General features: G+C 37.5%; 1 protein-coding gene across 4 annotated transcripts in view; it reads right to left on the bottom strand.

The window, feature by feature from the left end:
• CENPC (centromere protein C) overlaps positions 1 to 27,574 on the bottom strand; it is a 123,949-nt gene that overhangs the window by 46,175 nt on the left and 50,200 nt on the right. For 3 of the 4 annotated variants that reach the window (XR_005063524.2, XM_037026616.2, XM_037026614.2), the window contains exons 9-10: positions 19,752 to 19,946; positions 15,443 to 15,731 (exon numbers count right to left, since the gene is read on the bottom strand). Coding sequence is in view for 3 of the 4 variants with exons in the window: in XM_037026616.2 (XP_036882511.1) it covers positions 15,443 to 15,731; positions 19,752 to 19,946 (484 nt within the window). In the remaining variant the exon portion in view is untranslated. The remainder of the gene's footprint in view (positions 1 to 15,442; positions 15,732 to 19,751; positions 19,947 to 27,574) is intronic. The other variant, XM_073237521.1, reaches the window with a different exon arrangement.

The raw sequence follows: 27,574 nt of genomic DNA, 5'->3' as shown, positions 1-27,574 counted from the left end.
AACAAGTAGACCAATTAATTGCTAACCAAACACAAAATTAAAATACCTACCCACAAAGTCAGTCAAGGGATACACAAAGACTACAGAATATGACACCTAACATATAAAGAGTGGAGGAGAAAGAAGAAGGAAGGGGGAAAAAAAGAATCTTAAGATTGTGTTTATAATAGTGTAATAAGCAAGTTAAGATAGACTGCTAGATAGTAACAAAGCTGCCCTTGAACCTTCAGTAACCACGAATCCAAAACCAGCAAAGGCAATAACTACATATCTATCTATAACGGCCCTAAATGTAAATGGATTGAATGCACCAATCAAAAGACAGAGAGTTACAGAATGGATAAAAAAGCAAGACCCATCTATATGATGCCTACAAGAGACTTACTTCAAACCTAAAGCCACATACAGACTAAAAGGGAAAGGATGGAAAAGATCTTTCATGCAACGAACAGGGAGAAAAATGCAGGAGTTGCAGAACTTTATCAGATAAAATAGACTTCAAAATGAAGTAACAAGAGATAAAGAAGGGCATTATATTAGAGGGGTCAGTAAAAGAGGATATAACCATTATAAATCTCTATGTACCCAAAACAGGAGCACCCAAATACATGCAACTAATACAAACAGAATTAAAGGGGAAATAGAAGGCAATGCATTCATTTAAGGATACTTCAACACACTACTCACTCCAAAGAACAGATCAACCAGACAAAAAATAAGTAAGGAAAGAGAGGCACTGAACAACACATTACAACAAATGGACCTAACTGACATCTACAGAACACCCACCCAAAAGCAGCAGGATACACATTCTTCTCAAGTGCACGTGGAACATTTCTAAGAATGGATCACATACTCATCCACAAAAAGAGCCTCAGTAAATTAAAAAAGACTGAAATTGTACCAACCAACTTCTCAGATCACAAAGGTATGAAACTAGAAATTAATTGTGCAAAGAAAACAAAAAGGCCCACAAACACATGGAGGCTTAACAACATGCTCCTAAATAATCAATGAATCAAAGACCAAATTAAAGCAGACATCAAGCAATATATGGAGACAAATGAAAACAAGACATCAACACCCCAACTTCTGTGGGACACAGGGAAGGCAATTCTAAGAGGAAAGTATATAGCCATACAGACGTATCTAAAGAAGGAAGAACAATCCCAAATGAACAGTCTAAATTTACAATTAATGAAACTGGAAAAGAAGAACAAATGAAGCCCAAAGTCAGCAGAATGAGGGACATAGTAAATATCAGAGAAGAAATTAAGTAAAATTGAGAATAAAACAATAGAAAAAATTAATGAAACCAAGAGCTGGTGCTTTGAGGAAATAAACAAAAAGATAAACATCTAGCCAGACTCATTAAGAAAAAATAAAAGTCTATGCACATAAACAGAATCAGAAATGAAAAAGGAGAAATCACTATGGACACCACCGAAATTCAAAGAATTATTAGAGAATACTGTGAAAAATTATATGTTAACAAACTGGATAACCTGGAAGAAATGGACAACTTTGTAGAAAACTTCAACCTTCCAAGACTGACCCTGGAAGATACAGAAAATCTGAAGAGATCAATTACAAGCAATAAAAACTGAACCGATAATCAAAACACTATCCAAGAAGAAAACTCCTGGAACAGATGGCTTCACCACTGAATTTCATCAGACATTTAGAGAAGATATAATAGCCATTTCCTTAAAGTTTTCCAAAAAATAGAAGAGGAGGGAATTCTTCCAAACTCATCCAATGAAGCCAGCATCATTCTAATACCAAAACCAGGCAAAGATACCACAAAAAAAGAAAATTACAGACCAATATTCCTGATGAACATAGATGCAAAAACACTCAATAACACAATACTAAGACGAATTCAAAAATACATCAAGAGGATCATACATCATGATCAAGTGGGATTCATCCCAGGGATGTGAGGATGGTACAACATTCAAAAATCCATCAACATCATCCACCACATCAACAAAAAGGATGACAAAAATCTCATGATCAGACTTGGTGAAGGGGGGAACCTAGTAAACAAAATATTCCTGATGTAATTGTAGATTAATGATACCAAAATAAAAAAATATATAAAATAAAAATAAATCTCATGATCATCCCCATATCTGCTGAGAAATCATTTGACAAAATGAAACACCCAATCATGATAAAAACTCTCAACAAAATTGGTAGAGAGGGCAAGTATCTCAACATAATAAAGGCCATATATGACAAACCCACAGTCAACATCATACTGAGCTGTGAAAAGCTTAATGCTTTTCCTCTAATATCAGGAAAAAAACAAAGATGTCTACTCTCCCCACTTTTATTTGACATAATACTGAAGGTCCTAACCATGGCAGTCAGGCAACACAAAGAAATAGAATGCATTCAGATTGGTAAGGAGGAAGTTAAACTGTCACTATTTGCAGATGACATGATATTGTACATAAAAAACCATAAAGAATCCACTCCAAAACAACTAGAACTAATATCAGAATCCAGAAAAGTTGGAGGATACAAAGTTAATACACAAAAATCTGTTGCTTTCCTATACACTAACAATGAACTAGCAGAAAGAGAAATCAGGAAAACAGTTCCATTCATAATTGCATCAAAAAGAATAAAGTACCTAGGAGTAAACCTAACAAAGTAAGTGAAAGACCTATACCCTGAAAACTACAAGAAACTCATGAGAGAAATAAAGAAGACTCTAATAAATGGAAACACATCCCGTGGTCATGGGTAGAAAGAATTAATATTGTCAAAATGGCCATCCTGCCTAAAGCAATCTACAGATTCAATGCAATCCCTATCAAAATACCAACAGCATTGTTCAAAAAACTAGAACAAATAGTTCTAAAATTCATATGGAACCACAAAGACCCTGAATAGCCAAAACAATCCTTAGAAGAATAAAGCAGGGGGGATTATGCTTCCCAACTTCAAGCTCTACTACAAAGCCACAGTAATCAAGGTAATTTTGTACTGGCACAAGAACAGACCCATAGACCAGTGAAACAGATTAGAGAGTCCAGATATTAACACAAGAATATATGGTCAATTAATATATGATAAAGGAGCCATGTATATACAATGGGGAAATGACAGCCTCTTCAACAGCTGGTGTTGGCAAAACTGGACAGCTACATGTATGAGAATGAAACTGGATTACTGTATATAACTTCATACACAAACTCGAAATGGATCAAAGACCTGAATGTAAGTCATGAAACCATAAAACTCTTAGAATACAACATAGGCAAAACTCTCCTGAATATAAACATGAGCAACTTTTTCATGAACATATCTCCTTGGGCAAGGGAAACAAAAGCAAAAATGAACAAGTGGGACTACATCAAACTAAAAAGCTTCTGTACAGCAAAGGACACCACCAGTAGAACAAAAAAGGCATCCTACAGTATGGGAGAATATATTTGTAAATGACATATCCGACAAGGGGTTAACATCTAAAATATATAAAGAACTGACATGCCTCAACACCCAAAAAGCAAATAACCCAATTAACAAATGGGCACAGGATATGAACAGACACTTCTCCAAAGAAGAAATTCGGATGGCCAACATGAAAAGATGCTCCACATCACTAACTATCAGGGAAATGCAAATTCAAACCACAATGAGATATCACCTCACACCAGTTAGGATGGCCAACATTTAAAAGATAAGCAACGACAAATGCTGGTGAGGATGCGGAGAAAGGGGAACCCTTGTACACTGTGGTGGGAATGTCAGTTAGTTCAACCATGTGGAAAGCAATATGGAGGTTTCTCAAAAAACTAAAAAGAGATACACCATTTGACCCAGGAATTCCACTCCTAGGAATTACCCAAAGAAAACAAAATCCCTGATTCAAAAAGACACATGCACCCCTGTTTATCGCAGCACTATTTACAACAGCCAACACATGGAAGTAACCAAGAGTCCATCAGTAGACGCATGGATAAAGAAGAGGTGATGCATATATACGACGGAATATTATTCATCCATAGGAAGAAAACAAATCCTACCACGTGCAACACCATGGATGGAGCTAGAGGGTATTATGCTCAGTGAAATAAGCCAGGTGGAGAAAGACAAGTATCAAATGACTTCACTCATTTGTGGAGTATAACAACAAAGCAAAAACTGAAGGAACAAGACAGCAGCAGACTGACAGAACCCAAGAATGGACAAGTAGTTAACAAAGGTAAAGGGGTTGGGGAGGATAGGTAGGAAAGGAGGGTGAATAGGATTAAGTTGGGGCAATGGGAAGGGAGTATAACAGAGACAAGACAAGTGGTGGCTCTATAGCATCTTACTGTGCTGAGGGACAGTAACTACCATAGGGTATGTGGTAGGGACTTGATAATAGGGGGATTGTAGTAACTACAATGTTGCTTATATGAAACCTTCCTAAGACTATATATCAATGATACCTTTAAAAAAAAGCTTATGTAATGTGTACTTGGGGACAGCAATAGCTCTATAATTTTTGATTACCTACTTACAAATACTGCAATGTCCTGGAGGAAACAGAAGTTAGTTGCTTTAAGTTGGAAAATACTCAAGACAAGGCTAAACACAACTACAGAGAAATGGAAATATACAAAGTAATGAATATGTTTTGTATATCAAAGGAAATCTTACCTTTTTTAAGAAGGCAGAATCAATACAAAAAAATATACTACCTTATTTAACAATAGGGTTAACTGTTAAAGTTGATGTTAAAATTTTTCATCTACTTATGTATATACATATTTTTAAACATACACATATGAGCATTTATTAAATCCATTTTTAACAGCTTATAACAATGAAGAAAAAATCATTATAAAAGACAAATCTCTTAATATATCTTTATGGCACCTCTGTCATGTTACGACCTATTATTTTTTATTTTATTTTGGTATCATTAATCTACAATTACATGAAGGACATTATGTTCACTAGGCTCCCCCTGTCACCAAGACCCCCCACATATCCATTCACAGTCACTGTCCATCAACATAGTAAGATGCTGTAAAATGACTACTTGACTTCTCTGTGTTGCACAGCCCTCCCCGTGCCCCCCCTATATACATGTTAATCGTAAGGCCCCCTTCCTTTTTTCCCACCCTTATCCCTCCCTTCCCACCCGTCCTCCCCAGTCCCTTTCCCTTTGGTAACTGTTAGTCCATTCTTGGGTTCTGTGCTTCTGCTGCTGTTTTGTTCCTTCAATTTTCTTTTGTTCTTATATTCCACATATGAGTGAAATCATTTGGTACTTGTTTTTCTCCGCCTGGCTTATTTCACTGAGTATAATACCCGCTACCTCCATCCATGTTGTTGCAAATGGTAAGATCTGTTTTTTTCTTATAGCTGAGAAATATTCCATTGTATATATGTACCACATCTTGTTTATCCACTCATCTACTGGTGGACATTTAGGTTGCTTCCATATGTTGGCTATTGTAAATAGTGCAGCGATAAACACAGGGGTGCATCTGTCTTTTTCAAACTGGAGTGCTGCATTCTTAAGGTAAATTCCTAGAAGTGGAATTCCTGGGTCAAACGGTATTTCTATTTTGAGCATTTTGAGGAACCTCCATACTGTTTTCTGCAATGATTGAACTAATTTACATTCCCACCAGAAGTATAGGAGGGTTCCCCTTTCTCCACAACCTCGAGAACATTTGTTGTTGTTTGTCTTTTGGATGGTAGCCATCCTTACGAGTGTGTGATGACATCTCATTGTGGTTTTAGTTTGCATTTCTCTGATGACAAGCAATGTGGAGCATCTTTTCATGTGTCTATTGGCCATCTGAATTTCTTCTTTAGAGAACTGTCTATTCAGCTCCTCTGCCCATTTTTTAATTGGATTATATGGTTTTTGTTTGTTGAGGTGTGTGAGCTCTTTATATATTTTGAATGTCAACCCTTTCTCAGATCTGTCATTTATGAATATATTCTCCCATACTGTAGGATATCTTTTTGTTCTATTGATGGTGTCCTTTGCTGTACAGAAAGAAGCTTTTCAGCTTGATATAATTCCATTTGTTCATTTTTGCTTTTTTTCCCTTGCCCGGGGAGATATGTTCAAGAAGAGGTCACTCATGTTTATGTCTAAGAGATTTTTGCCTATGTTTTGTTTTAAGAGTTTTATGGTTTCATGACTTACATTCAAGTCGTTGATCCATTTCGAATTTACTTTTGTGTATGGGGTTAGACAGTGATCCAGTTTCATTCTCTTACATGTAGGTGTCCAGTTTTGCCAGCACCATCTGTTGAAGAGACTGTCATTTCCCCCAGTGTATGCCCATGGCCCCTTTATCGAATATTCATTGAACATATATGTTTGGGTTAATGTTTGGAGTCTCTATTCTGTTCCATTGGTCTGTGGCTCTGTTCTTGTACCAGTACCAAATTGTCTTAATTACTGTGGCTTTGTAGTAGAGCTTGAAGTTGGGGAGTGAGATCTCCCCCACTTGATTCTTCCTTCCCAGGATTGCTTCAGATATTCGAGGTCTTTGGTGTTTCCATATGAATTTTTGAACTATTTGTTCCAGTTCATTGAAGAATGCTGTTGGTAATTTGATAGGGACTACATCAAATCTGTATATTGCCCAAGGATGGCCATTTTGATGATATTAATTCTTCCAAGCCAGGAGCATGGGATGAGTTTCCATTTGTTAGAGACCTCTTTAATTTCTCTTAAGAGTGTCTTATAGTTTTCAGAGTATAGGTCTTTCACTTCCTTGGTTAGGTTTATTTCTAGGTATTTTATTCTTTTTGATGCTATTGTGAATGGAATTGTCTCTCTGATTTCTCTTTCTATTAGTTTATTGTTAGTGTATAAGAAAGCCACAGATTTCTGTGTATTAATTCTGTATCCTGCAACTTTGCTGAATTCCGATATTAGCTCTAGTAGTTTCAGAGTGGAGTCTTTAGGGATTTTTATGTACAATATCATGTCATCTGCAAATAGTGACAGTTTAACTTCTTCTTTACCAATCTGGATTCCTTGTATTTCTTTGTTTTGTCTAATTGCCATGGCTAGGGCCTCCAGTACTATGTTGAATAACAGTGGGGAGAGTGAGCATCCCTGTCTTGTTCCCGATCGCAGAGGAAAAGCTTTCAGCTTCTCACTGTTCAGTATGATGTTGCCTGTGGGTTTATCATATATGGCCTTTATTATGTTGAGGTACTTGCCCTCTATGCCCATTTTCTTGAGAGTTTTTATCATGAATGGATGTTGAATTTTGTCGAATGCTTTTTCAGCATCTATGGAGATGATCATGTGGTTTTTGTCTTTCTTTTAGTTGATGTGGTGGATGATGTTGATGGATTTTCAAATGTTGTACCATCCTTGCATCCCTGGGATGAATCCCACTTGGTCATGGTGTATGATCCTTTTGATATATTTTTTAATTTGGTTTGCTAATATTTTGTTGAGTATTTTTGCACCTATGTTCATCAGGGATATTGGTCTGTAGTTTTCTTTTTTGGTGGGGTCTTTGCCTGGTTTTGGCATTAGAGTGATGTTGGCTTCATAGAATGAGTTTAGGAGTATTCCCTCCTCTTCTATTTTTTGGAAAACTTTAAGGAGAATGGGTATTATGTCTTCTCTGTATGACTGATAAAATTCCGAGGTAAATGCATCTGGCCCAGGGGTTTTGTTCTTGGGTAGATTTTGATTACCGCTTCAATTTCTTTGCTGGTAATTGGTTTGCTTAGATTTTCTGTTTCTTTCTGAGTCAGTCTTGGAAGGTTGCATTTTTCTAGGAAGTTGTCCATTTCTCCTAGGTTTCCCTGCTTGTTAGCATATAGGTTTTCATAGTACTCTCTAATTATTCTTTGTATTTCTGTGGGGTCTGTCGTGATTTTTCCTTTCTCGTTTCTGATTCTGTTGATGTGTGTTAACTCTCTTTTCCTCTTAATAAGTCTAGCTAGAGGCTTATCTATTTTATTTTCTCGAAGAACCAGCTCTTGGTTTCATTGATTTTTGCCATTGTTTTATTCTTTTCAATTTTATTTATTTCTTCTCTGATCTTTATTATGTCCCTCCTTCTACTGATCTTAGGCCTCATTTGTTCTTCTTTTTCCAATTTCAATAATTGTGACAGTAGACCATTCATTTGGGATTGTTCTTCCTTCTTTAAATATGCCTGGATTGCTATATACTTTCCTCTTAAGACTGCTTTTGCTGTATCCCACAGTAGTTGAGGCTTTGTGTTGAGTCATTTGTTTCCATATACTGCTGGATCTCCATTTTAATTTGGTCATTGATCCATTGATTATTTAGGAGCGTGTTGTTAAGCCTCCATGTGTTTGTGAGCCTTTTTGCTTTCTTTGCACAATTTATTTCTAGTTTTATGCCTTTGTGGTCTGAAAAGTTGGTTGGTAGTATTTCAATCGTTTGGAATTTACTGAGGCTCTTTTTTGTGGCCTAGTATGTGGTCTATTCTGGAGAATGTTCCATGTGCACTTGAGAAGAATGTGTATCCTGTTGCTTTTGGATGTAGAGTTCTGTAGATGTCTATTACGTCCATCTGTTCTAGTGTGTTGTTCAGTGCCTCTGTGTCCTTACTTATTTTCTGTCTGGTTCATCTGTCCTTTGGAGTGAGTGGTGTGTTGAAGTCTCCCAAAATGAACGCATTGCATTCTATTTCCTCCTTTAATTCTGTTAGTATTTGTTTCACATATGTTGATGCTCCTGTATTGGGTGCATATATATTTATCATGGTTATATCCTCTTTTTGGACTGAGCCCTTTATCATTATATAATATCCTTCTTTATCTTTTGTTGCTTTATTTATTTTGAAGTCTATTTTGTCTGATACTAGTATTGCAACACCTGCTTTATTGTCTCTGTTGTTTGCATGAAATATCTTTTTCCATCCCTTGACTTTAAGTCTGTACATGTCTTTGGGTTTGAGGTGAGTCTCTTGTAAGCAGCATATGTATGGGTCTTGCTTTTTTATCCATTCTATTACACTTTGTCTTTTGATTGGTGCATTCAGTTCATTTACATTTAGGGTGATTATTGAAAGGCATGTACATATTGCCATTGTAGGCTTTAAGTTTGAGGTTATCAAAGGTGCAAGGTTAGCTTGTTTACTGTCTTACTGTCTAACTTAACTCGCTTATTGAGCTATTATAAACACAGTCTGATGATTCTTTATTTCTCTCCCTTCTTATTCCTCCTCCTCCCTTCTTCATATGTTGGGTATTTTGTTCTGTGCTCCTTTTAGGAGTGCTCCCATCTAGAGCAGTTCCTGTAAGATGCCCTGTAGAGGTGGTTTGTGGGAGGCAAATTCCCTCAACTTTTGCTTGTCTGGGAATTGTTTAATCCCTCCTTCATATTTAAATGATAATCGTGCTGGATACAGTATTCTTGGTTCAAGGCCCTTCTGTTTCATTGCATTAAGTATATCGTGCCATTCTCTTCTGGCCTGTAGGGTTTCTGTTGAGAAGTCTGATGATAGTCTGATGGGTTTTCCTTTGTAGGTGACCTTTTTTTTCTCTCTGGCTGCCTTTAATACTTTGTCCTTGTCTTTGATCTTTGTCATTTTAATTATTATGTGTCTTGGTGTTGCCCTCCTTGGATCCCTTGTCATGGGAGTTCTGTATACCTCTGTTGTCTTAGAGGTCATTTGCTCCCCTAGTTTTGGGAAGTTTTCAGCACTTATTTCTTCAAAGACACTTTCTATCACTTTTTCTCTCTCTTCTTCTTCTGGTACCCCTTTAATGCGGATATTGTTCCATTTTGATTGGTCACTCGGTTCTCTTAATATTCTTTCATTCTTGGAGATCCTTTTATCTCTCTCTGCAACAGCTTCTCTGCGTTTCTGTTCTCTGTTTTCTAGTCCATTAATGGTCTCTTGCATCTCGTCCATTCTGCTTTGAAGTCCTTCCAGAGCTTGTTTTATTTCTGTATTCTCCCTCCTTAGTTCTTGCATATTTCTCTGCAAGTCCATCAGTATGTTTATCACTTTTGTTTTGAATTCTTTTTCAGGAAGACTGGTTAAATCTATCTCCACAGGTTCCTTCTCGGGGGAAGATGTAGATGTCAAAGATGTCTGGGTTAGTCTTGTCTGGATCAAATTTTTTTGCCTTTCGTGTTGATAGGTGCAGTGGTATGCTATTGACGTGTCTGTCAGCTGGGAGAGCCTAGACTTTTTCCAGTTGCTCCTGGCCTTTCTCTACTGGGACAACTGTGACCCCTAGTTGCTTGTGTTGGGCAATTGTGTGTAGACTGAGTCTCTGTATCTTGCCCGGCCGGTATTGAGGAAGGTCCCTTGCTTTGGGCGTGGCCAGCCTCAGGGTGCTGTTGTGCTATGGCGGGGCCCCAGAGGGCTAATTGATAGGGGGCTCTTTGGCTGTTTACCTCCGTGAGGGGTCTCAGAGCTGTTGCCCGGGGGGTTAGTGCATCCGGAGTTCCCTGGAATTTTCAGCTGCTGGACTGTGACCCGGGATGCTTCCATCCAGTTGTGGGGTCCCTGTCACTTTAAGACTTTTAAAAGCACTCGCTTTTCTTTGTCCCAGAGGTGCCGGCTGTGGGACCCGCTCACAGGTCTTACTGTCCTGCTTCCCTAGTTTCCAGCACCCCATGCATGCACTGTGTATCTGCGCTCTGGTGTGAGTGGCTAGGGCTGGGTGTTTAGCAGTCCTGGGCTCCCTCTCCCTCCTTGCTCCGACTCCTCTCCTCCCGCCGGGAGCTGGGGTGATGGGCCTTGGTTCCCGCAGGGCTGTGGCTTGTATCTTACTCCTTTCACCAGGCACTGGGTTCTCGCAGGTGTGGATGTAGTCTGGCTGTTGTCCTGTGTCTTCTGGTCTCTCTTTTAGGAATAGTTGTATTTGTTGTAGTTTCAAAAATATATATGGTTTTGGGAGGGGATTCCCACTGTCCTACTCATGCCATCTTAGCTCCGCCTCTCTGTTTCAACCTATTTTTAACACAAGTTTCTTACCTCTTAAACAGCTCATTCTTGTTAATTTATGTTTTAAATAATATTACTATGAAAAAGGACTATAACCATTTGTCTGCTTTCATAGACACCCATGAAACATCTGTATTTGAATGTAATAACCAGTATCTTCTGAGAAGTGTTTTTTTTTTTTGTCTTTCCTATATATAGAACAATACAGCTGTTGACATACCTTTTATACCTAAATTATTCTTGAGGTTTCCATGAGAACCCCTGGGTAAATGCAACAATTTATCTTTACACTTTATGACAGAATACAAAAATAATTACATATACTTGCTCTTCCATGTATATTATGAGGCTAAACAAATATCACAAGATCTTTCTATGAACCCAAATACCCAATAGACTTTCTTAAGCAGACACTGTAACAACTACCAACTTTGGATATTTCTAATTAGACTAACTCCTCACTGTGCACAAAGAAAAGTTTGTTTTTGGAAGGCTAAGCTCAAATTTAGAAACAATGCAAACCAATTTTTTTTTGCCTTAACATGCCTCTCAAGCAATAGCTAAGGTTTATCTGCCTTGCTTAATAAAACACTGATTTATTTTTTTCTTAGTACATTCAAGTAAAAAAAATTATACTAGTCAGAAGACCTATGTATCTAACAAAACACTATTTAATGTATATGAATCTTCCTCATATGTAAAGATGGAGCTAATGCCTATCCTATCCACCTCTCAAGAGTCTTATGAATATATAATAATATAAAAAACAACCTGATATAAATATGGAAATCTTACATAACACAGAGAAGGCATTACAAATCAGTGGGGAAAAAGGCACTATTCAATAAACTAATTAGACAACTGATTATCTACATGGGGAAAAAGAATTTAGATTTCTTATATAACATCAACACGAAATAAAATTATTTTTAAAGAAGTAAATGTAAAAAAAAAGAAGTTAAAAATTTTAGAACACAGAAAAAATAGATCATTATGACCTGAGAGTCAATAAAACAGCAAATGTTTAAAACATTAAAAGGCTGATAATCAACTACCTTACAAATATACTGCTGTATGACATTACAGACATCCTTAAAAAGTTAAAAGACACAGACTCAGAGATGCTATTTGTAATACATGTGACCCCTTAAGGATTATAGACCAAAATATATCGAGTTCCTAAAAACCAATTCTAAAACACAGGAAAATGAAAAGGTATTAAAAAGCAACTTATAAAGAGACAATCTATTTTAAAATGGGCAAGAAACAAAAGATGCCTATAACTGTTTAACCTCGCTAATAATTAGAGAAATACAAATTAAATCAAGAGACAACCCCTATTAGATTGATCAATAATAACAAATATAACACCCACTTATTTTGCTGAGAACACAGACTGATGAGAATTCTTACACATTGGGGGCAGGGTTGTCAACTGGCTCAACCAATTTGGACAGCAATCTGGCAGTAGTTAGGCTTAAGTTAAACATGCATATACCCTTAAATCCAAGAATTCTACTACTTAGCATATATAATACTACAGAGAATCTCTCATACATATGTACAATGAAACATGTATATATTGCCCACTGAAAAAATTGTTTTTAATAGTGAAAAATTAGAAAGCCTTATCAAAAGAGTACATAAACACATTTTCATGTTAAGGTAATATAAATTCAACCAACCACTTATTTTCTAAGTCCTGAGAGCTAAGTAAGGTTTTTCAAAAGTTACATCTTAAATGACTATTTAAGTATCTACAAAGTAACCTCAATTTTTGCCTTTTGGCTAGCAGAGTCTCAATTATTTACTACCTGGCCTTTTAAGAAAAGCTTGCTAACCTCCACTATAAAGGAATGGAAATATATCATTTATCAACATGAATAATCAATCTCAAAGGTATATAATGAATAGTGGAAAAAGCATTATCACAGGATATGTGTAGTATTAAACCATTTTTATAAAGTTTTAAAACAATACCACATGCTGTTAATATATACATGTGTTAGTGGGATTGAGTTTGTTCTCCTCAGTTCTTGTACCCACTGCAACAAAGAACTGAAGGGCAGAGACACAGTAGTGAAGCAGAATTAAAGTTTTGTTTGAAGACACTGCAGAGGAAGAGCAGGCTAGTCAAGGCAGACAAAGGCAGGTTTACTTGAATAAAGCAGAGAGGAAGGAAAAATAGAGGAGGAGGAAAGGGAAACTCATTAAGCTACTCCTCAACAGAGGGCATATACCCTGACAAATCCTAAAACCAGTGTCAACTGGTGTCCAGGGTCCGCTTGAATCTGCATGGCTTGGGAACTAAATCTCCACCATCCCAGGATTTAGGGGAGTGTGGGTAAAATTGTAAGATTTCCAGATTATCTCACCTGGCTTTAGTGCATTTGCATATCTTCAGGGGTGGAGAGAAGTTCATCTCCATGTCAGTGGGTAATTACCTGGGCAACAGAGGGCATTTCTGAACCTGACAGTTTAAGGGGAGGGGCTAGCTTGCTTGCTTGCCTGCTTCTTCCAGAGCAGAAGAAAGAGAGATGGCCCTGGACTGCAGTTTATAAGCAATAAATGGGTTTTAAACTTTATTTCTCCCTTTATCTGATTTCGGTTGTTAGAGGTATTTTGTCTCAAGATTTCCTCTCCCCGGACTTACAGGGAGCCATAGAGAACTGGATAGAGTGACATTATATTCTGAGAACTTCCCAAGGCAAAGAAAGATTTTCAGGCAGGCAACTAAGGAGCATGATCATACAGCTGCAGTTCCGTCGGGGTCACCCACGCAACGGGAACTTGCAAGCCCAAATCAGAACTCTCAGTAGCCCCTCCCTACTTATCTGAAGTAGGACACAGAGTGACACACTCAAAGGTGAGTGTGGGTAACCTCAGAGAGGAGGAGGCATGCTTAAGGCCTGATCCCCACTTCTTCTAATTTCTCTTTATTGTTGTTGTTATTATTTTCTCTGCTATTGTAATTTTTTTTGTTAATTAAATGCTTTGGTCAGAAAAAAAAAAAAAGATGCAGGGTCTGGGGTTTTACAGGGCTTTTTTGGGTAAGGGTCAGCCTAAAGCTAGATGCATACAGGTGATTCATAATTCCTCTGAAGTTTTCTCTTAAGAATAGGGTTATTTAGGTGATTATGTTGGTTTGGGCCTTCAGCATTCTTTGTCCACATAGGTTTATTTACACTTCTGAGGTCTGTCTCCTGACCTGGTTACAAAGTTACTTGATTAGGGGCCAGAGGAAGAGGCAGACACAGCATATTGGTTAAGTTAAAGAACAAACTGGGCCTTTTTTGCAGGCTAAGTAGATTTTACAGTGGCATGATCTAATTGATAGAATGAAGACATGGGCTGCGCTCAGATACTTTTCTTTCCCTGGGGAAAATGGTGACATTCTGAGTTGCTCCTGGCCTATGGAACTTCAACTAATTAACTCATTAACTCTGTGAGTCTTTTCTGGTTAACTCTGAGTCCCTCTTAGAGGGCTTTACTGGTCTATTCACCCTCCACTCACTCATATCTACTTTTCTGTCTAACCCATTCACATGTAGGAAAAGTTGAACAACATCCATAAGAATTTTAACTACCAAATTCAATATAGTTGGCTACCTCTAATAATAAGAAAGAGAAGAATGGGCTCAGCAAAGGTATACTTGAGATTTCAATAGTCACTATAGTATTTTATTTCTTAAGCAAGGTCATGGGGATTCATGTGTTTCTGTTTTGTTTTTGCTTTTGGATTTTTTGGTGTACCTGAAAGAGTTCATTAATGGAAACTGAATGAGAAAGGAGGTATCACAATGGTGTGAAATAGTTAAACAATGTGTATGAAACTTCTTTTTACACCATAATGACATATATACTAATATATTTCAGGGTACTCTACCATTTATTTTGGTACATCCCTAGCACCTTATAGTTTCTAATACAGAATATGTATTATTTGTTGAATGTATGAAAGAATGAATGCTGTATCAATAAACGAAAAATGTGTTAAGAATAATACTTAGCTCACTAGGTTCTTAGGACTGATCAGAAATCATTCAAAGTACCTAGCAAACACTTGATACATAATAAGCACTCAAAATATATTAACTATTGTCATCTCAGGGGGAAAAGTATTACAAACTATTCCTAATTACTAAAATCACACTAATCTCACTTAAAAGAGAATATGGGACTGTACTCTTAAAAAATAATTAAGATGGTAAATTTCATGTTTTTGCCACAATAAGAAAGAAATCAACTCTAAGGCTATAACACCTTATTAAATTTATCACTCACATTTCATGTGCTATATATTATTCCTCACTTAAACATGAGGAAACAAATTTAGAGTACTACTTTGCCTGGGTCATCACCCAGCTAAATGGCAGAGCCTGGATTTACTACCAGGTCTGTCAATTGCAGAGCTCTTTATGCCAATACTGCCTCTCTATTAAATAACATAGACAAACTATTAAATGCTGAACAGTAATACTGTTGTATATTGTATACACAAGAGACATTACCCAGGATGATCAAGATTCTTCTTTTTAGCCAGGTCTGCTTCATCCTTTTCCAAAGACTCATTCTGGGAACCGGAAATTTCATCATGGTCAATAATTCCTTCAGAATCATTAGTGTTTAAAGACTTGCGTGCTCTTGAGCTGCGTGGAGTAGTTCTCTTCTGCCCCTTTAAAGGCACATTTTTTCCCCTAATGTTCTTAGATGACTGATTTGTTTTCTCAGCAGGTTTTTGTCTACTGTTTTGATTCAATGATAATTCATTTCTTCTGAAAGAATTGTTATCAACAGGACCTGAAGGATTCAGTGATAACCTAAAGTTAGCAAAACATCCAGATTTTCTGGCTCACCAAAATACTAACTTTATTTATATTTACACATATACACATACATACAGGATATAATGTAGCAATATACATAGGGAAGCATAATACCTTTTCAAATTGGAGACTTTATTTTCTTTGGGTAAATTCCTAGAAGTGCAGTTACTGACTCATACAGTATTTCTATTTTGGTTTTTGAGGAAACCATAAAGCTTCCCATAATGGCTGTATCAATTTACATTACCAACAATAGTGTAGGAGGATTCTCTTTTCTCCACATCCTCTCCAACACTTGTAATTTCTTATCTTTTGAATAGTGGCCATCAAATCTTCTTCTTTCAAGCTCTCCAGCTGTCACTAGCAGATACCCTCATCATTTCTTATCTGGATTATTAAAACCTCTTGTCTCCTTTTCTCTAGCCTTGTTGTTCTTCAATCCATTCTTCACACTGCTTCAAGAATCATCCTCAGAAAATAAGTTGGATCATCACAAGTCTGCTTAAAACCTTTTAATGAGTATCTATATCTTAAGGATCAAGTATTTTTAATAGTAATTTACTTCTATATCTAGAGTGCTTATTTCATTTATCACAACTCTCAACATCCCCTCCAAACAAACAAACAAAAGCCTGCGACACTGAGCTGTTTGCATTTCTCTTAAGTACTGGTTCTCACAGGTAGTCCCTAGAAGAGGAAGATTGGTATCACCTGGGAATTTGTTTGAAATGCAGATTCTCAGGTCTCACCTCACACCTACTAAATCACACAGAGCAGGGGTTCCATAATTTTTGCTGTATGAAGCCCTTCAAATAATCTAATAAAACAATTTTTAAAAAGTCAAAATCTAAGCTCCAGATCTCTGTACATGTTACTTCTGCTTAAAACATTCCATCCTTCCTCCTCACCTCACCCAATCACTAGCTGACTCCTAATTTATCCTTCAGGAAGCTTTCTCTATTCAAGTGTGGTTCAGTATATGATCTATAATCTGACTCCCTATTTGATGTGAAACTTATCTCTTTCAGGAATGCTACATAAGCCTTTTTTTAGTAAGTCTCAGACTTCTAGAGCATTTATCCAAGCTCTGTAAAATTTTTATTTGCCCATATACTTACATATTCATTTATTGAGTACAGTTTCAGGCACTGGGTGGGACACAGAGGTAAATATTCTAAAGCAGTAACAGCCATTAATATTTTAATACCAACTATATGCCATTGAAATGCTTATAACAACTTAATGAGAAAGAAGTATTGGTAATCATGTTACAGAGTGAGAAACAACAAAATCCACCCGAAGTGGAAAAATCAGAATTTGAATTCAGATCTAACTCCAAAACCCAAGGAGGGCACTGGCAGAATAAATATGCCTTGCTATCAATTAAGCATCCCGATCAAGCAAAAAATCATAGCAACAAGCCCTCACAATGTAGTGCCATATATGTACTAGTCTCTCAACTTATTGATCTAAATACACCACAGTCAACATGATCTGCATATGTAAATGTTACCTTATCAAGTACCAATCTTTCCATGATCACCACCTTTAAAAATATATATTTTTAAATCCCAAAACAATATGTGTTTCATACTGTACATAAAAGAGTTGACACAGCAGGCCTAGATACATTATTTTTTTAAAGGCCTGCTTGCATTAACCCCTGGCTACCAAGTGGGAACTTGGATTCTAGGAAGGTTCCCATCATTTCCTAAATGGTAAGTGTGGTTTAGTGTGCCTAAACTGCTTGTGCAAAAACTATGGTTATGCCAAATACTTGCTTTCATTCAGGGAATGTGGAATTTTAGTACTTGCAGACAGAAGATGCCAAGGTGTTCATCCCCAGTAAGAATCTTAGGTACTAAGTCTCTAATAAGCTTACTTGGCAGACAACATTTCAAATATATGTCACAACTCATTGCTGGAGGAGCAAAGTGCTTCCAGTATGAATCCACTGGGAGAGAACTCTTAGAAGCTTGAGCCCAATTTCTTTCAAATGTTGCTTGTGTCTTTTTTCTCTGCTGACTGTGCTTTGTATCCTTTTTCTGTAAGGCAACTTCAGATTACATTATCACCTCTGCCACTTCACTGTTACCTGATGACTCAACTTACTCCTTCAGTGAAAAAACAAAAATGGTCAAGAGTACATTTTCATCTTCCCACCATCAACTTTATCAACCTACCTCCACCTATCCCCATATACTCTGCCTTTCTTCTTGTACATGATATACTGTCCTTGCTCTAATCTAGAACTAACCCTTGTACTGTGCACCAGATCATCTCCCGTCCTCCTTGCCTACTCAAGGAGTATGATCCTACATTTATCCTCTACCTTTCTACAAGGCCATTTTAAATGAGCAGATAAACTGATATAGTATCTTTTGTGTGTGTGTGTAAAAGATGTTCCCTTGAATCCACATCTGCTATGCCCCCTCATCTTGTTTCTCCTTCCTCACTACCTATTACCATGAATCATTCCAGTCAAGCTTTTAATCTCATTCCACAAAAACCATTTTTATCAAAGTGATCAACAATGTCCATGTTGCTAAAACCATACAGTCAATTCTAAATTTTCATCTAATTCAGGCCACCAGCAGTATTTAAAACAGTTCATCACTTGAACTTTAAAATGCTCTCATTACTTCACTTCAACCCTAAATTCTTCTCCTTTTCCTCTAATCTCACTAACTGCTCCTTTTCAGTTTCTTTGATGGATCTTCCTTCTCCTTCCCAACTTCTAATATGGGAGTTTCCCAAGATTCAAACTCTGGCTTTCTTTCTTCTCCAGGAACAGTATTTTTCTAGGTGATTTCAAGCAGGCCCAAATCCTTAAAATATCATCTATGTATTGATAACTCCCTAATTATATGTCTTCCTAGATCTTCCTCCTACCTTCAGACTCATTTATAGGCTATAATGTCAATATATACACTTTTACATATAATTAATGTATTACAACCTGAAACCTTGATAGCCTCCCCAAATCTTCCTGTCTCATTCCTTTCCTCACCTCAGTAAACAGTACAGCTCTGTTCTTCTACTTCTTTAGGCAAAAAATCTGAGTCATCCTAAACTCCTGCTTCTTTCTCACTCTAATCCAACCATACTTTTTGTAAGTTGCCTTCAAAAAATATCCTGAATCCAGTCACTTTTCTTCTCTTCCCTTCAATAATCTCTTAACTAGTATCCATGCTTCCATGTTTGCCCAGCCCTAGTTTCCTCTCCACACAGAATTAATAATTCTTTTAAAAGATGAGTCAATCAGGTCAATGTATGGCTTAAAATCTTTCCATATACTTACATATTCATTTATTGAGTAGTGTCCTAAACTCTTCATTTACAGTTGCCTCCTTGACTTCATCTCCCCCATCTTACTCTCCTTCTTTAGCCATCCTGGCTTTCTCATGTTTCTCAAATACGCTCCACAAGGACTTTTACAAACACTCCTCCCATTGCCTGGAATGTCCCACACCTTGTATCTGTATGACTCCATCCTTCACTTTTTTCATGTATATGCTTTGAAAGATCATAATGGACTCCACTAGCTACCTGTAATAAAAACTGTATTCTGCTCTATTCTCTTTTCTACCTCATCATGGCCATCCACTTCTCATCTCTTATCATTTATTGTTTTTAGTTTCCTTTATTACCTAACACTATTTTTTTCAGTTTTATTACCTATCACTCCATGAATTTTATATCAATACTGTTGATCTTCCCCACAAGAATGTAAGTCCACTGACAGAAGGGAATATTTTTAATTAATTGTTTTGTTTTTCCACAGCTATTTCCCTATATTTAGAATATTGTATATAGCAAATCCACAATGAGAATCTTTATACATAACTGATTTAATACTCTATTGATGATCCAATTTAACTTTGTCCTTATTAGATTTTCTCTAGATAGTAGGAATATAAATCAAACAAAAAGCCTCTTACAGAACAACTTTTTGGTATCTCCCAATGAACACAATTTAAATAAAAATACTTACTCTGCTCTGATTTTACCACCCACCAATTAGATGGATTCCTGGAAATTCTTCGACTTCTTGTAACAGTTAAAGTCACTTCTTCAAGTGTAACAAGTTTGTTGTTCTTGGACTCATTTGAAAAACGCTTCTTGTTACGATTACTATTTCTTTTCAAATTCTCTGCATGAGGAATATTAATGCTACTTTTCTTGCCTCCTAAATTAAAGAAAATCATAAAACAACTCACAATCTACTGAACCAAAGAGTTTTCAAAAACCAAATAAAAAAAACACCTGTCAATTATGAGAATTTCTTTAATTTATCTGTTGGACTTCTTGTCACATCTATTTTTTTAAAGTCACATGTTCTCTGTAAGATTTCTAACTTTTTGTCAATGTAAATTTTTCACATTGATTGATAATTAACATATACTCCTGAACCAAAAAATTGTTACACTAAGGGAAAAAAAATGAGATACAGGGCTTGAGGTGAAACAAACAAACAAAAAAGATCTGTAGGAATTCAAGGCAGAAAATTCCTCCCACAAACACACCAAGGAAGCAAATACAGCAAATACAAATAAACCTGAACACTTGGGCACTCTGGGAGTCTGAGACTCCAGCCACTTATGCAGAAAAGGCACACTATACTGGTCCTGCAGTTTTAAAGACATGCCAGGAGTGGGAGGGGTGCCAGACAGACAAGGGCTAGCCAGAGATCTCTCCACAGGAGAAAGTGCAGGTGGACATACCCCCCACCAGCCCTCCCTCAGCCTAAAAGTTTGGGCACTCTCTAGAAACCCTGACGCTCCATCCCCATCATAGAGCCTCAGCCCTGAGGCACTTCCCTGCTCACAGCCAATGGGCCAGCACTCTCAGCCCAGCAATGTTGGACTTAGCTGCCTGGCAGGCAGAGGGAGGCTCTCCCAGCTATCTTGGGCTGTCTCAGTTCAGCTGGGGAGGCACCTGAGGAGCCAGTTCCAAAAGCCTCCCCACCACACCACACCCCTGCCCCAGTATTGCACACCCTGCCACAGCTAGGGGGCACCCACCCACTCACTGCAGCAGCTTGCCCTGCCACAATGACGCACTTTGACCCACCCTGCCCCAGAGCCCTGCAACTTCCCTGCCCATGCTGCAGGGTATCCCTACCATAGGTCCAGGGCAGACACGCCCACAACAATCTAGGTAAAAGATACCACTCTGATCACATAGACCCCACTGAGGCAAACCGCCCAACTCAGCAAATGAAATAAACCATGCCAGCACACAGACAGAAAGGTGACCCCAACCACTGCCCACAAACAGCAATTGGGGCTCCATAGCAAAGAAGAACCAGGCACTAGAGAGTAAAGACTCAAGTGCAGAATGCCTTCTTCATAAAGCCATTACTCTCTAGACCAGGAAACATAGCACATCCATCTAATGCAAAGGAAGAAACACAAAAAGCTGGACAAAATGAAGAGGCAGAGGAATGTGTTCCAAACAAAACTACAGGATAAGACACCAGAAGGAGTACTAAAGGAAATGAAGATTACCAACCTTCTTGATAAAGATTTCAAAATAAAAGTCATAAATATGCTCAAGGATCTATAGAAAAGTATTAAAAGACTCAAGGAGGACTTCAAAAAAGAGTTACAAGAGCTGAAGAAGAGCCACTCAGAGCTGAAGACTATAGTAACACATGAAATATACAATGGTGGGTGTGGGTAAAATTGTAACGTTTTCAGAGTATCTCACCTGCCTTTAGTGCATTTGCATATCCTCAAGGGTGGAGAGAAGTTCATCTCCATATCTAATTACCTGGGCAACCTAGGGTGTGTCTGAACCTGAGAGTTTAAAGGGAGGGGCTGGCTTGCTTGCTTGTTTTGCTTCTTCCCAAGCAGAGGAGAAAGATGGCCCTGGACTGCAGTTTGTAAGCAATAAACAGGTTTTAAATTTTATTTCTCCCTTTGATATTGGTTTTTAGAGGTATTTTGTCCCGGGATTTCCTCTCCCCAGACTTACATCTGGCAGTAGTCAACAGGATTCCTCTGAACCCAAAATCTGTCATAATGGGTGTGACCTTTGGGAGGACTGCCCCTAGAAATGATGGAGAGAAGTGACACTCATGCTGAGGGAAGTGTGTCTACACTCTTGTGGTCGTGGAGGCGCCACCACTTCTGCTGGCCACACGAACCCTGGCCCATGGCCTGAGCCTAAGGCTACTGCTTCTGCCACTGCTGCTGCTCCTGCTGGTCACAACCATGGAAAGGAGCAGAGATCCAGGTCACCTTGATAGAGAAGCAACTGGCTGCTGTGTACCACACCTTGCTTGCTACGGAGACCATCGCTGGAACAGCCCCCGACCAAGGTAATAACCACCTATCCCATCATGGGGTAGGCGAGAGACTGGACCCAACGGCCATGGAGTGGTGTGTCATGGACACCTACTGTATATCATGTGACTGGTCATTTGCATTTGGCATCCCCAGGGAATAATGAAGCAGACACATTGGCCCAGGTGCGCTGGCTAGAAGGAAAGTCTGCCTCTGACGTGGCCCAATGGCTACATCAGCATTTGTTGCATGTGGGGCAAAAGACAATGTGAGCTGTAGCCTCTCAGTGGGACTTGCCATTGACCTTTGAAGAAGTTAGCTGACCCCAAAAGGAGTGCTCTGCACGTTGTGCAGATTAGCAAATCACCAAGAGGGGCCTAGAGCATCTCTTTGCAGCCTATGGCTGGTCACCAGTGACTGAGAGCAATCAAGGCACCCACTTTATTGGACATGCATTGCAAGGATGGGTACAGCAATTAGGAATATAATGGACATGGCCCTGGACATTTGGACACATGGACTGGTGATGGCTGGCTTTTCTGGCAGCTTGGGGAAAAGGCCTCCTGTGTATTCTTGGAAAAACATCAAAGCGGTTCCCCACAATCACGGTTATTTGCTTCTACAATCCTCGTGTCCTGGATGCTCCCCCTGGCTGCAGCTGCCATGTGGTGGCTGGAATGGACGAGCTTTGGACTTAATCTACATGGGACTTTGAACCTAGCTGAATCTGCTGGGCAACCTAGGGTGTGTCTGAACCTGAGAGGTTAAGGGGAGGGGCTGGCTTGCTTGTTTTCTTGCTTCCTCCGGAGCAGAGGAGAAAGACAGCCCTGGACTGCAGTTTGTAAGCAATAAGCAGGTTTTACTTTATTTCTTCCTTTGACTGATTTCGGTTTTTAGAGGTATTTTGCCCTGGATTTCCTCTCCCCGAACTTAGAGTGGGAATGTATAATAGATTGCTGCAAGTAGACGAGACAATCAATGAGATAGAAATTAGAGAAGAACACAACAAAACTGAGCAACACAGAGAAAAAAGAATTTCTAGGAATGAAAGAATGATAAGAGAGCTGTGTGACCAATCCGAAAGAAACAATGTTCACACAATAGGAGTATCATAGAAGAGAAAGACAAAGGGATAGAAAGTCTCTTTGAGGAAATGATTGTCGAAAACTTCCCCAATCTGGGAAAATGAACAATCGGATCACAAACGCACAGAGAGACCCTAACAAAAGGAACGCCAGGAAGAAAACGTTAAGACATATAATATTAAAATGGCAAAGACTAAGAATAATGAGAATACTGAAAGCACCCAGAGAAAGACAAAAGATTACTTAAAAGGTGAATGCTATCAGACTATAAGTAGACTCCTCAGCAGAAAGTTTATAGGCCAGAAGGGAGAGGCATGAAATATTTAATCTACTGAAACAGCAGGGCCTTCCACCAAGAATCCTCTATCCAGCAGGATTATCATTCAAATTTGAAGAACAGATTAAACAATACCCAGATAAACAAAGGCTCAGGGAATTTATAACCACTAAGCCAGCATTACAGAATGCTAAAGAGACTGGTGTAGATGGAAATGTTCCTAAGGCTAAATAGTTTTTACCAGTGGGAAAAAAACACAGTAAATGTAGAACACCAGTTAACTACCAAGCAAGAAATTAAAAACAAAAGTAATAAAACCAACTATACACAAAATCAGTCAAGGGATACACAAGAAGTGCAGATTATATCTAATACATAAAGCATGGAGGAGGAGGAAGAAAAAAAGAAGTACTTTTAGATTGTGTTTTAAAGAGAGCAATCATCAACTTAACATAGACTTATATAGTTAGGAAGCTATATATAAACCTTTAAGCACAAAACTAAAACCTGTAACAGATACATAAAATATTAAAAAAGGGATATCCAATCACAACACTAAGGAAAAATATCAAATCACAAGAGAAGAGTAAAAGAGAGGAAGAAAGGATCAGGAGAAACTAAAAAAAGCAACCAGAAAACAACAAGATGACAATAAGTACATATCTATCAATAATAACATTAAATATGAATGGACTGAATGCACCAAACAAAAGACACAAAATGGCAGAATGGAAAAAGAACAAGACTCATTTATAAGTTGCCTACAAGAGACTCATTTCAGACCCAAAGACAAACACAGACTAAAAGTGAAAGGCTGGAAAATGGTATTACATGTAAATACTAGGGAGAAAAAAGCATTAGTAGTAGTAGCAGTACTTATATTAGACAAAATAGATTTCAAAACAAATTAACAAGACAAAGGACATCACATAATGATAAAGAGGTCAACTAACAAGAATATATTACAATTAAAAATATCTATGTACCCAATATAGAAGCACTTAAGTATGTAAAACAAATACTAACAGAATTAAAGGCAGAAAGAGATTTCAACACCTTCATTGTGGGAGACTTGAACATACCATTCACATCAACAGATCAACAAGACAGAAAATAAATAAGGAAACAGAGGCACTGAAATATACATTAAATCAGATGGACTTAACAGATACATACAAAACACTCCAACCAAAAGCAGCAGGATGCACATTTTTCTCAACTGCACATGGAATGTTCTCGAAGATCACATAGTAGGCCATAAAAAAAAAAAACTGAATTCAAAAAGACTGAAATTGTATCAAGCAGCTTCCCAGAACACAAAGAAAAAAAAAAGCCTGCAAACACTTGGAGGCTGAACAACAGGCTTCTAATAACCAATGGATCAATAACCAAAATAAAAACAAAAATACAATAGTAAGGACAATGCAAAAGAACAATCCCAAATAAACAGTCTAAACTCACAATTAAAGAAACTACAAAATAAAGAACAAATGAAACCCAAAGCTAGTAGAAGGAGGAATGTAGTAAGGATCAGAGCAGAAATAAGTAATATAGAAAAAAATAAAACAATAGAAAGAATCAATGAAACCAAGAACTGGCTCTTTGAGAAAATTAACAAAGCAGATAAACACTTAGGCAGACTTATTAAGAAAAACAGAGTACACAAATAAACAAAATCAGAAACAGAGAAGGAATAGTCACAATGGATACCACAGAAATACAAAGAATTATTAGAGAATACTATGAAAAATACATGCCAATAAATTGGACAATCTAAAAGAAATGGACACATTCCTAGAAAAATACAACCTTTCAAGACTGATCAAGGAAGAAACAGAAAATCTGAAAAGAACAATCACCAGCAATGAAATTGAATTGGTAATCAAAAACCTCCAGAACAAAATTTAGGACCAGATAGCTTCACAGCTGAATTCTACCAAACATTTAAAATAGAGCTGACACCAATCCTTCTTTAACTATTCCAAAAGATAGAAAAGGCCAGACTACTTCCAAACGAACTGTGAGGCCAAAAACTGAAATGCCAAAACAAGAGAAAGACACTACAAAAAAAGAAAATTATAGCCCTGATGAACACAGATGCAAAAATCCTCAACCAACCAAATTAAAAAATACATCACAAAGATCATCCACCACAACCAAGTGGGATTTATTCAAGAGATGCAAGGATCATACCATACTCATAAATTGACCAGCATCATAAACAGTATTAACCAAAAAAAGGATAAAAACCACGATTATCTCAACAGATGCTGGGAAAGCATTTGACCAAATTCAACACCCATTCATGATAAAAACTCTCAACAAAATGGGTATAGAGGGTACGTACCTCAACATAACAAAGGCCATATATGACAAACCTACAGCTAACATCATACTCAAACAAGAAAAACTGAAAGCTGTTCCTCAAAGATCAGGAACAAAACAAGGATATCCACTCTCAGCACTATTAATCAACATAGTACTGGAAGTTCCTAACCATGGCAATTAGACAACACAAACAGATAAAAGACATCCAAATTAATAAGGAAGACGTTACACTGTCACTATTTGTAGATGACATGATACAAATTTGAAAACTTTAAAGAATCCACCAAAAAAAAAAACAGACCTTGTAACTAGATTCAGCAAAGTTGCAGGATACAATTTAATACACAGAAATCTGTTGCATTCCTATATACTAACAATGAACTAGCAGAGAAATCAGGAAAACAATTCCATTTACAATTGCATCAAAAATAATAAAATACCTAGGAAGAAACCTAACCAAGGAAGTTAAAGACTTGTACTCTGAAACTGTAAGACACTCATGAGAGAAATTAAGACACAACTAAGTGGAAATGTATCCAGAGCTCATGGATAGGAAGAATTAATTTTGTCAAAATGACAAGCCTTCCCAAAGCAATTTACAGGTTCAGTGCAAACCCTATCAAAACTCCAACAGCATTTTTCAATGAACTAGAACAAAGAGTTCTAAAATGCATATGGAACTACAAAAAACCCCAAATAGACAGCCCAATCCAGAGAAAAAACAAAGCTGGGCATATTACACTCCTTGACGTCAAGCTACACTACAAAGCAAGAGTAACTAAAATAATATGGTATTGGTACAAAAACAGATCCATAGATCAATGGTATAGAACAGACAGCCCAGATATAAACCCATGCATATATAGTCAATTAGTATACAATAAAGGAGCCATGAATAAACAATCAGGAAAAGACAGCCTCTTTAGTAACTGGTCTTAGGAAAACTGGACAACCACATGCAAGAGAATGAGACTGGATTACTGCCTAACTCCATACACAAAAGTAAACTCAAAATGGATCAAAAACCTGAATGTAATACACAAAACCATAAAACTCTTGGAAGAAAACATAGGCAAAAATCTCTTGAAAATAAGTACAAGCAATTTTTTCCTGGACTCATCTCCTTGGGAAGGGAAACAAAATAAAAACAAATGAGATAACACCAAACAAAAAAGCTTCTGTACAGCAAAGGATATTACCAGCAGAACAAAACGGCAATCTACATATGGGAGAATTTACTTGTAAATGGTATGTCTGGATAAAGTGTTACATCCAAAATATATAAAAGGCTCATATACCTCAACACCAGAAAAACAAATAACAAATAAGCAGAGGACCTGAACATTTTTCCAAAGAAGAAATACACAGGGACAACAGGCACATGAAAAGATGCTCCACATCGTTAATCATCAGGGAAATGAAAATCGAAACCAGGAGAGATATCAGCTCACACTGTCAGAATGGCCACTATCAAAAGACAAGAAATAACAAGTGCTGGTGAGGATTTGGAGAAACGGGAACCCTCCTACACTGTTGGTGGGAATGTCAATTGGTGCAGCCACTTTGAAAAGCAGTATGGAGGTTCCTCAAAAAACCTAAAAACAGAAATACTATTTGACCCAGTAATTTCACTTCTAGGAATTTACCTGAAGAAAACAAAATCTCTCATCAAAAAAAATAGATGCATCCCTATGTTTATCACCACATTATTTAAAATAGCCAAGTTATGGAAGCAACATAAGTGTCCATCAAAAGATGAATGGATATGGAAGATGTGGTACATATACACAATGGAATATTATCCAGTCATAAAAAAGAAATCCTGCCTTTTGCAACA

This window comes from Manis javanica, chromosome 5, assembly GCF_040802235.1.
Source record: "Manis javanica isolate MJ-LG chromosome 5, MJ_LKY, whole genome shotgun sequence".
Classification (NCBI taxonomy): Eukaryota; Metazoa; Chordata; class Mammalia; order Pholidota; family Manidae; genus Manis; species Manis javanica.
Note: the sequence above shows the minus strand (reverse complement) of the source record. Positions and strands in the feature narration are given on the sequence as shown.